The sequence below is a fragment of the Glycine soja genome, chromosome 13, assembly GCF_004193775.1.
Source record: "Glycine soja cultivar W05 chromosome 13, ASM419377v2, whole genome shotgun sequence".
Classification (NCBI taxonomy): Eukaryota; Viridiplantae; Streptophyta; class Magnoliopsida; order Fabales; family Fabaceae; genus Glycine; species Glycine soja.
In genome coordinates this window covers 19,882,877-19,894,520 of record NC_041014.1, presented here as the reverse complement: position 1 = coordinate 19,894,520, position 11,644 = coordinate 19,882,877, and the positions used below count along the sequence as shown (strand labels likewise).

General features: G+C 33.1%; 1 protein-coding gene and 1 long non-coding RNA gene across 2 annotated transcripts; one reads left to right on the top strand and one right to left on the bottom strand.

Moving 5' to 3' along the window:
- LOC114382734 (sulfate transporter 1.3-like) lies at nt 1-5,169 on the bottom strand. The gene is made up of 14 exons (XM_028342322.1): nt 5,055-5,169; nt 4,437-4,788; nt 4,307-4,355; nt 4,002-4,209; nt 3,668-3,842; nt 3,493-3,558; nt 3,286-3,399; nt 2,917-3,033; nt 2,706-2,832; nt 1,799-2,085; nt 1,517-1,707; nt 816-901; nt 645-721; nt 1-551 (listed from the first exon to the last, which is right to left on the bottom strand). The coding sequence occupies exons 2-14, from the start codon at nt 4,770-4,772 to the stop codon at nt 408-410; spliced, it is 1,977 nt and encodes a 658-aa protein (XP_028198123.1). The 5' UTR covers nt 4,773-4,788; nt 5,055-5,169; the 3' UTR covers nt 1-407.
- On the top strand, nt 451-4,218 carry LOC114382735. The gene is made up of 2 exons (XR_003660280.1): nt 451-576; nt 3,641-4,218. It is a non-coding gene; the product is annotated as an uncharacterized LOC114382735 (long non-coding RNA).
- Nucleotides 5,170-11,644: the final 6,475 nt, after the last annotated feature.

Sequence of the window (11,644 nt, the reverse complement as noted above, 5' to 3'; positions counted from 1 at the left end):
GAGAATGAAAACTTTCCTTTGTGAAGCTATAATTGTCATCCAGTACATAAAAAGTGGAAAAAAGAGACCATTTCCAAGGTAGACACTCGAGCTTATAATACAAAACAAGAAGAGAAATTTCATATAGAGAGACACTTGGGTTTAAATTCGAGTGAGAAAACAAACCAAGGCCAGAGTTAATGCTTTTTGAACATGTAACTTTTTATTTTCACTTATAGAAAAGGAACCCCAAAAGCACCAACTAGCACAAATTAAAGTCCACTAGTAACAACTTTTTGTAGTGTAGTGACCATCTCTTGACAAAGGTAACTCGGCTGAAAGCCACAGGTTTGATCTCTACCACCCCCTCCCCACTTCATATCTTTACCTCATTTCCATGTCCTAACTATGCGAAAAATCACATTTTTTCAAGGTTCTTCAGCCAGCTTTGGTGAACAGTATGCAACAGCCTCTGCAACAGTGAGGAAGATCTTGTCCTCTCCAAGCAAAGCAGCAAAGTTTGATGTGTGGAGCTTGTCTATTACTATTGGGCCAGGATTTGCCAGAACAAGCTGCTCAAAGTGGTGTTTTTGTTTGGTAAGATAATTAATAGTCACATGATATATCATTTAGAATTGTTAAGACTAGATGGTTTGATGTTTTACCTGAACATTTCTCTTCTGAAGACTTCTAAATAACTCTTCGAGGGTATGGATGCCGCTGGTATCAATGTCGGTAACGGCTGCGATAAACACATGTTTAAGAACAACATGAAATTATGTGGTTACTAGAGGAAAATGTGACAAGAAGAAAGGGAAAATATAGATAATACTCACGTGACATCTCGACCATCAAAAATTGGATTCTTGTTTGGTAGTCTCCTTTCACTAGTTCTTCCTCATCCACCAGCCATCTTAATATCCTGCAAAAGAATAGGTTATTGGCATCAGAAATAGGTTTTACAATTACCAAAAAAGAAAGAAATAGATTGTGAAGTTATCATTTTAGAGTAATAATGTAAATGAGAAGGGAGAAACATAATTTATTTCTGTACAATAGTTCGAAATTCAATTCTATAAGTATGAAGTTAAGATACAAATTCTCCAAAGAGTAAAGTGGCTACCACAATCAGATAGTCTAACTATCCAATTGGTTCATTCAGCATTATTTTGTTTTTTGACTGTCTTTCCTTGTTTAGAATCCAAAAACTAACCTCCCTTTTAACAATATATAAGCTATAATGGTATGCATGTTTAAAATATCATAAAGCTAAATAGTTCACATAAGATATTTGATATTGATTGGGTGTTATCCTGGTACACCAACATTGAAACTTCATACAACATGTAGCATATCTAGTGATCCCTGTCATTTTCAGAACAATATAACAGTTCACTTGTCATTTTAGATTATTGAGGATAAACAATTAACAAGACAAACTGTATATGATGGATTCTTTCGTCTCTGTTCACTATAGATGTCTTGATAAAAGTTCTAATTGGTTTAAACATAAAAGTACAAAGGGGAACAATTTTACCTTTCTTTAACATAGTTGGAGTTGGAAAAGTATATTGCAGAATCAACTCTAATAATAAGTACACCAGGAACCCTTGTGGCTTCAGGGTATTGTTGGATGTTTCTGTAGACAGTAGTCCTAGGGATTTTCCCCAGAATTGCAGTTCGTGGCCTTGTGACTTGTAATAGAATCTTTGCAAAGGAGATAGAGACCTACCACAACAATATCCAAAGTTAATAACACTATCAATCATAAACCACATTAACATTATGGAGCATAGGATAACAATGTCTTAGTACTTACTGCAATTAAAAGTCCTATCTCAACCGAGGCAAAAACAACCCCAAAAAATGCTCCCATGCATGCAACAAAGTCAAATTTATCAATCTTCCATATCAAAATTGCTGCCTTATAGTCCACAAGGTTGATGACAGCAGAAATGATGATTGTAGCAAGAATGGCATTTGGAGTGTATTTGAAAAGAGGCGTGAGGAATTGTAAGGTTAAGAACACCACAACAGACATGACAATATTAGATACTGCGGTTTCACAGCCAGCCATGAAATTTACTGCTGAACGAGAGAAAGAACCTGTAGATAGCAAGAGATTAGTCTATAACCTATAAAAAAAATTAGTATAGAACCCACTTACATGCCTTTCCTTGATAAATTATCAAACAAACTATCATAAAATTATTAGAGTAAAATACACTTTACTATCTCCAATATTTATCTTTTTACCAAAATAACCCTTTAAACTTTTTATTTGTGTTACTTGGCCCCCACAATTTTGTTTTATATCGAAAACATTTAACTCAGATAATTTTAACACAAGTCACCACTTTATGTTCTTTTTTACCCATTACCCTCTTAAAGAAATAAATTTTTGGAGGTAGGGCTAGGTTGAGAAAATGATAAACTATCATTAAGGTAAACTGAAAAATTAATTACCAACTTATACCAAAATTGAAGTGGGTTAAGTGATATTAAAAAAATGGAAAGTGTAAACTGCATAGGGATAAAGTGTAATTTACCCAAATAATAACCTTAACTTCTCTTTTTGTCCCTTTTTTCTGCATTTTTAGTATGATTTACAGGCTTATAGCAGCTAAAAGGAATTATTTCTTTCATCAGATGTGACCACATATATCTTTCTTACGGCACCTGATGTAAAAAAAGTAGCTAGGTTCATAACACATCTCTGAACATACCAGTTGCTACATAACAAGAAGTCATTGAACCAACAACATTCATAGCTCCTAATGCCACCATTTCTTTGTTTCCATCCAGTTGATAATCCTTCATAGAAGCAAATGTTCTTCCAATTGCTGTGGCTTCCTGATAACCAAAATTTAATGGTTCATAACAACACATACAAGTAACTGGTATTCATTGAAGATAACAGTGTCAACGTTTTCTTACAGTCAATGCTATCATGCCTGCCACGATGCCAATTCTGAAACCTTTCCCAAGGTAGTCACCAGTAAAATAAATTTCCTTGACAGATGAAGGATTGAGCCCTTTCTCTAAATGTTTTACCTTCACACATCAATAGACAAAAAAGCATTACTACAGCTGCAACTAGTACTGTTTCAGTCTTACCAACACTTAGCACATTTTTTGGGGAGAAAAAGCAATTTTTCTTGTAATTTTCTGAGAATGCTTTTGAAAAGAAAGTAATTATTTTTCAAACAATAGCTCGACCAAACATGCATTTAATCATATGACTACAGTTACGATCTGTCATATTCAACATTAGAAGGGTAATATACATATTATATATATACTTACAATTGCAACACCATGCTTGTCTGCTCGGGTTAAGAATACAAAAAGGGTAGAGAGAACAACAGATACCAACGGGGCAATTGCTGGCACCCAAAAGAATTTCGGGTTCTTCTTTCCCTGATCCATATCCATATAAAATAATGAGAAAATAATTTACAATACTCATAATCTGTTTATGGAATATGTAGCCAAATGAATTGCGGTGCTTACAATATACTTAGCAAACAGAAGAAAACCCAGAAAGGAAGCTCCAATTACTATAGTTTGCCAATTCCACTGCAGTATGTTAGATATTAATCAGTTTTAGTGTTACAAGCATCTTCAGAATAAAACTTCAGTAATAATTTATTTTCTGCAGGTATAGAGAGCAAAAGAGAAAGCATACTCCATGATGGGCTGATGACAGCACTGAATGCATCACAGAGATAACATCAGTTTTCTTTGAAAACTTTGCAATCCCAAGGAAGCCCTTGAGCTGTTGAAGGGCAATTGTGATGGCAGCTCCCCCCATAAAACCGACAATTGCAGCATGAGATAGGAAATCAATCAAAAATCCTAACCTGATTAAAAGATCCATCCAACCAGAATATCATCATCAAGGTGTATTAAAAAGTAGAGCATTTCAGTAGAGGATGGTAGCAACTAGCACATGTACAAGGCAGTCATAAACATTAGTGCTAGGAAGATTTATGCAATCCCTCCTAGTCAAGGTAGCATACCTTAAAACCCCTAGCGTTGCTTGAGTAATCCCAGCAAAGAAAGTGGCAGTAAATGCAAGTCGTCGATAGTCTACTGGATTTGCAATGGGATCAATCTCGCTCTGAAGTAAAGTCCCCAACAAGAGAGAAACCACTGCCACCGGTCCTATTGCAATGTCACGAGAACTACCCATGACAGCATAAATCAGTGGTGGAATAAAGCTGGAGTCTGTAAAGGGTATAAGGAAAGGAAACAAAATCTCAATCCAATATCCAAAGCAAACGCATGGGAAAACTGAGCTGTTAATGAGAGACAAGAGTCTTACACAATCCATACTGTGGATCTAAATTTGCAAGCTTTGCATATCCAATGTCCTGTTTTTCAAGACAGATATTAGAATCTATCATTCAATTATTCTTCAAAAGCTAAAAATCAGCATTTTGAAGAAAATTTACCTGAGGAATGCAGAGACTTGCGATAGTTAGACCAGCAATAAGATCCCCTCTAAATTTTGTGAGATTATAAGTTCTCCCCCAGCTAACTATGGGGAAAATGGCTTCAATTCCGAGGATGAGCTTTCGGGACTTAGATTGATCCTTGAAGGACCTTAGAGGATCATCCGCGAAAAGTGTTTCTTTTACAGTGGATTGGAATTCCTTGAAAAGGTTTTGTCTTGGAGGAATTCCAACCTTGTGGACATATGGTTCTTGGCCATGTGAAGATGACAAATTTCTCACGTCCATCTCTTTCCTTTCAAGATTTTCATCAGCTGGATCACCCATTGAGGACATCAACAATGACTTTCAGCTGTAATACAGTGAGGAAAATTTTAGTTCCTTCAATGAGTGATGGAAACAGTTCAACTGCAGCATTGAATCACAAGAACAATATGGTTCATATTACAGTCAAGACAGGGTCCTACACCCTTCTATGCCTTTAAATTTTGTTTCTGAAGCATATCATGATGCTTGCAGCTCTAGTGTTCAATCGAAAAGTGAAGCAAATCAAAGACACAAGCACCTTAGTTCTGTCACTAACTGAGCAGTAATTCAGAAAAATTTAAGTTAACCAACCTGAATTAAAAGGAGAGGACACAGAAAGTTGAAGGTCACTGGTTGAAGCAGTAAAGACTTCTTGAGCAGAAAGAATGCTGTTGAAACTTGTTTGGATTATATTACCTCACAAGTCAAATGCTAAAGTCAAGCTGAAATAGAAAAACGTACCACAATAAGGTGTGAACCCTAATCACATACATGTCAGTGTCATGCATAATTAAGAAAAAGAGAATAAATTAAAACAGATCAATTTTTAATTCTAACCAGACAATCCATGAATGTTAAATTCAGGTGCGAATGTAACAATCACTAGTTTGCTTCGTAAGAAGAATGGAGGGGAAAGAAATATATACATGTCAGTGTCATGCATAATTAAGAAAAAGAGAATAGATTAAAACAGATCAATTTTTAATTCTAACCAGAGAATCCATGAATGTTAAATTCAGGTGCGAATGTAACAATCACTAGTTTGCTTCGTAAGAAGAATGGAGGGGAAAGAAATATATACATGTCAGTGTCATGCATAATTAAGAAAAAGAGAATAAATTAAAACAGATCAATTTTTAATTCTAACCAGAGAATCCATGAATGTTAAATTCAGGTGCGAATGTAACAATCACTAGTTTGCTTCATAAGAAGAATGGAGGGGAAAGAAATATATACTATGAGAAGGTACTGACATAGTAACATGCAATATCTAGCAGCTGCTACAAATTAGTATAATATTATTAAATTATTTGACAACTTGCAATGGCTGTGCTTATTCAAAAACTTAGGAGTCCAAAAAGTAAAAAATAGAAAGAAGTTGAACCGTGGTCCATCACAACTAGCTATAGAAATAGAAAGCCTTTTGTGTTGGTTTCCTATGTCAAACGTCAAGATTGATTTAATCAAACAAAGACTTGGGGTATATTAGGGGTCTACCAGCATGTGGGATATAAACAAAAGAATCTGACAAATCAGTTTGAAATTAAGGGAAATTGATGGTTAAATTTAGTATTGAGTGATTTGTAAGATTGGACATGTTTAAATTAACTTATTTTACGTATAAAAGTTTTATCGACCGAAAACCTAATAAGTGTGACTTAGTTGACAACATTAAGTCTGTGAAAAAAGACCTAAGTTTGATTTCGACAAAACATATCTTTAAGAAGAAGTGAGACACTTTAAGTGTGATTAAGGGATAGAGAATTAATTTTATAGTTGACTAAGAGTACTCGAACTTGTGAAAATAACCCGAGATTCCAACAAAGAGTGAAAGGTTCTAATCATGAAAGTTAAAAAAAAAAAAAAAAGTCTTGAAATTGTACATACAAATTACAAAATAAGTTAACTAAAGGCACTTTAAGTTTCATCTTTTAAGTATCATCTGTTAATTATGCTGTTTCCCAGAAACATCAATCAAGGTTATACTTTAAAAATTTCATCCTCGAAAGAAATATAAAAAAGGAATCGAATTCTTAAAGCTTAATGAGTTCTAGAACCCACGAGTACCACCCAACGAAATAAAAAAAAATGACAACCAGAATCACGTTTGACCGTTCAACAGAATCATCACCATTCAATATAAAATAACATGTAGTAAGATACACAATCGTTAACGTGGCGCCACAACATTTTACTTTTAGTGATCACTTTATATAAGCACATACATACAATGGAGAAGAATTGGACACCTCTTTCAATCAGAACAAGATAGAACCAAAACATAATCTTTTTTTCAAACCCTCAAGAGCCACCAAGTGTCTATTCAAAAATCATATTAAGTTTGAAGAATAAAGTCTAAGTTAAAACTCACCTTTCCTTCCTATACTTCTCATGCAAGCCATTGAAAGTGGAGTATCTCAATCTCACCCTGTCACAATTTCGTCGAAGCAAAAATTAAAAACAAAACAGAAAAATTGATCAAAAGCACAATCCAACAGGGAATATATATATATATATATATATATATATATATATATATATATATATATATATATATAATGTGTTTATTTGTACACATAATAAAGAGTATACCCGAAAACAGTTATAGATTTGGTTTTTCAATTCTCCACAATCGATGGTTCTCGTGTGTCTTCACCAAAAGACCCGATTCCTATGTTTTGCGTACGTTTGTTTGATATGCTTTGTGGGTTTCGCGGATGATCTCACACGTGCAATGCTACTGAATGTGGCCGTTTTCCTTGGCCACATTCATTATGGTTTCACTTTGTAGGGGATACCATCTTTGTGTCGCGAAGTTTTTTCTATCTAAAGTAGTTAAGTACAACAAACACAGGCTTTTCATTTTTATTTTTATTTTTTTAATTTTTTTCAATCTATGGATCAGACTTAGGACTCATAAGATTTTGTGTCTATATCTCTTTTACTGAGAAATTCCAATAAATAAATAGAGAAGAGTTTTTCCGGAACTAAATATGGCCAATGAGACATTCAGAAAGGTGAGGTACTTTGATCTATGGGCAATGGCTTTAAATTCAATCTTGGTGGTTCTATAAATGAGAGAGGTGACCCTAGAACTTGAAGGTGCTACATGGGTTTTTGTTATCATTTGGGATAATTTTTTTCAAAATTATTAAATAAGGTATTTTTTGAATTAATTTTTGTTTAAAAGTAAGTCGTGAAAGTAATTTCGACTTTATAACCCAAAAATCATAAATCTTTATATGATACTTGTAATCCACTTTTTTGTATGGGTTTATTTTCTTTTACTCGTGTGAAATCGTGTCTTGTGAATTCGCAGGTTAGTGACTCAAATTCACAAAAGCCTTATTGAGCGCTACCCCTTATCACAAGCCCAACAATAATAAGCTTATCCAAAACACATATCCAACTTATTACATCACAACAAATTAATTATTAATATCTAAATTTAGTTTCTGTTATAATTTTAATTAAAATATTTAATTACATAATTAGTGAAAAACACGGTGCTATAATCTTTTCATCATGATTTTTTTTAATCTTTGATATTTTTTTTTCAATTTTTATGCTTTTCATTATTATTCAGTCTATCCTATTTTTCTTTTTTTAATATCTTCCTTGATAATCTTCCATCCTTTATAATTTATTCTCTTTTATTTTTATATCTAAATAGAATTTTAATAGTTTGTTTAACAAAAATATTCTTATATTATAACTTACAATTTAAATTGTTAATTATGAATACAAAATATAATTTATGTATTCAAAAATATTTATTTATTATTTTTTAACTTTCAATTTTGTAGCAAGTTGCAAGATGGGGGAACACGCCGATCAGGAAGTTTTGCTGCTAGCTATTGTAGGTGCCATAATTAAGTTTAAGCAAGCGGTGCACTTAACTTTTAGTTAGGTTCTTGATTTTGTTTCTCACATACAATATTTCTCTTAAGTAAGCTGGAAAATTTCATTACCTTTTAAGCAATTTCTTCGACATATAATTCAACTTCTTAAGGCTTTATAAATATATTTGTAATTTGTTCTTTAATGTTTCTTTTATAAGCAAAATGTATTATGGATTTCACTACTAGCAAAAACCTTAGCATAAGATATGCAAAGAAAGTCTAATACATATAATCTCCAAACCAGCGAAACAGAAATGAAAACCAATTATCTAACAAGTTGGCATAAGATAATCATTGTTCAATTAAATATAAACATTTCAGTGAATTGCTCGTACACCATTTATTAGAGCAGAAACTGAAGTTCCATCTGAACCAAGGTGAGGCACACTATAACCATAGACCATATTGTGATCGAGTTGTGGCCCAATATTTTCATTAAGTCTTATTATACTTGTCATTTTAGACATGTAAGTTGATGGTGCGAAGAACTCAACCTAATGTTGGAAGTTATGGGTCATGTCTTTTTTTATATAGTGCTTAACCTTCTCATTTTTACACGATATATGACTTTATCTCACACTTGTCCTTCAACAACTTTTTCCTCAAGTGGGAGTCTCATCCACATGGTAGCCTCCTCCTCAAGTGGAAGCCATTTTCATTCACTACCATCATCTTACTCGTCTATGTCAGTCACCCAAGTTGAACAATTAGTTTTATCACACTATAATAGCCTAAAACCTTAAGACTCAAGTTTATGGATTTTGCCTTCACTTATATGGTGTTCATCCTTCCCATTCTTATACGATATGAGACTTCACCTCATACTTGTATTCCAACAATTCATGTAGTGTAAATCTCCGTAGAGTAGAGTCTGTCATTGATGTTTATGATCAATGCACATGGTGATAATGATTTGTGTGGACTCATGATGATGTTTGATAATTGATGAGTGACATTGGTTATTGGATTGTTTCATGATGATTGAGTGTGAGATGTGGTTTATTTATGTGAATGGGATGTTATTAGAATGCAAACTAATGGGGGCAATTGCCCCCACAAAAATAATTATTTTTACTTGAATATATTAAATGAATATTTGTTTGCCCCCATAAAAACATAGATATTGTCTCCATAAGATTATTTTTTTTAAAAAAAGATGAATGTAAAAAATTATAAAAAAATAAAAGAGAAAATAAATTGGTACTTATTTTATCTACTCTATCCTTTAAATTTTTAATGTTTTTAATTTCTCTAACACCTTTAATAAGTCTATTATTATTATTTTGTTTGACAAAATATCAGACTATTTTTTTGCTCCCAGTGACAATTTTCTAGATCCATCATTGGTTATTGTTGGACAAATGGTCTCAGTTATCTTAAGAAAAGGTGAATTAATTTTCCACTAACAAACTTTTAACCTCCTTCTAAATGATAGGCAATGCAGAAGTAGAAGTAATAATCAATTTAATAATATTCTTTAAATATGCAAGACAAAATTGATTGTAATAATATAAATGAGATAAGGGAAGAGAGAAATGCAAACTCGATTTATATTGGTTCGACCACTTCCCGTGCCTACGTCCAGTCCTCAAGCAATCCACTTGAGATTTTTCACTCTCTTTGTAAAAATCCTTTTACAAAGTCTGAACCACACAAGGGCACCCTATCCCTTGTGTTTAAGAATCCTTACAACTTAAGAGACCCTTGGTCCCTTAATCAATCTCTTTGAAGAAGAAGAAGAAGAAGAAGAAGAAGAAGAAGAAGAAGAAGAAGAAGAATTCTCTCTTTAAGAGAAGAATATTACAATTGAAGTTCATTGATGAACTCTTAATGGATTTGCAAGTGTTTGCCCAATAGTTGTTGAGAGAGCATTTGGCAATAAAGTTCTCTTGGAATATCTCTCTCTTACTTTTTGAAATCAGACACACATATATATAGGTCCTTCGTGTCTTTTCAAAATGGTTTGAAGATATGTGTCTTTTCAAAAAGTCTTTTCTGAATTTTTTCATTAGTAATCAATTATATTATTTATATTTTAAAAGGTCATGACTTTTGAATTTGAATTTCAAGAGTTTCGTTGCTGGTAATCAATTACAAACATCTGGTAATCGATTATAGGTTCGAAATTCAAATTCGAAACCCTTTTTAACAGCTATTTTTCAAACTTGTCTTCTGGTAATCAATTACACTGCTTGGTAATCGATTACCAGAGCCTTGCATGTCTTGGAATCATGCAAGGCTTGATCTTAAAGAAATCTTGAAGTAAGGCTTTGTTTGTTGAAGCAATCTTGTATTAATCTTGAAGCAATGCTTATCCTTTGAAGTAGCCTTGTTTGATTCTTTTATGGCATCATCAAAATCATGTATACAGACACTTACATTCTCCCCCTTTTTGATGATGACAATCATTATCAAGTAATTCTTTTCGACATCATCAAAACATGCATGATTCACATTCTCCCCCTTTTTTATGATATCAAACAAATTCTTTTGACATCATCAAAACCTGCATGATTTACATTCTCCCCTTTTTTGATGATGACAACCACCTGTAGGTTAGAAGCAACAAAAAATATCTATTTGTATATAGTTTATTCCCCCTTGGTTTTGCAATGATTGCTTATATGAGATAGTTGAAGATTTCATATATAAAAAGTTGTCTCACAAAGAATAGATAATTTTCCTTACTCTCTTATCTTTTATTTATCTCTCCCCCTTTTGATGATGACAATAATCAGAAATCAAGATAAATGATATGCAATTACCCTTACTCCCCCTAAATTTATGCCTAAGTTCATGATAAACTCTACCCTTAAGTTCTCTCCCCCTTTGGCAACTTCAAAAAGTAAAAAACGGTCGGAGAAAAGAACTAAATTAGGAGCTTAACACATCTAGACAAAGATAACCATAGCATAATCCAACTGATTTAATCCATAACATAATTCAAGCAAGTCTAATCAAACCAAGACAAAAGCAAAACAAAGGCTAAAAGATTCAAACACAAAGCAACCATATCCAAGACAAGCAAGAACACAATAAAAAGTAACCAAAGTACTAAGGATTAAAAGCCAAAATACGAGGCTAAGAAATAACCATAAAACTAAGGAAATAAAGCATAATCAAGATAAGAGTCAGCCGGGGGATCGAAGCAACGCCTAATGAAGCTCATATCATCTTTGAGACTAGTGATCCTCATGTATCCATCCCATCAAAGCGTGCATCCATTGCATCAAGGCGAGTATCCATCACATCAAATCGTTCACCTACAAAAGCTCGAAG

Coding starts and splice junctions, on each gene's coding strand:
- LOC114382734 (XM_028342322.1), bottom strand. CDS start 4,772: ATGTCCTCAATGGGTGATCCAGCTGATGAAAATCTTGAAAGGAAAGAG. Junction 3,400..3,492: donor TTCTGTTTGCTAAGTATATT/GTAAGCACCGCA, acceptor GATATGGATCAG/GGAAAGAAGAACCCGAAATT. Junction 3,034..3,285: donor ACAAGCATGGTGTTGCAATT/GTAAGTATATAT, acceptor TGATGTGTGAAG/GTAAAACATTTAGAGAAAGG.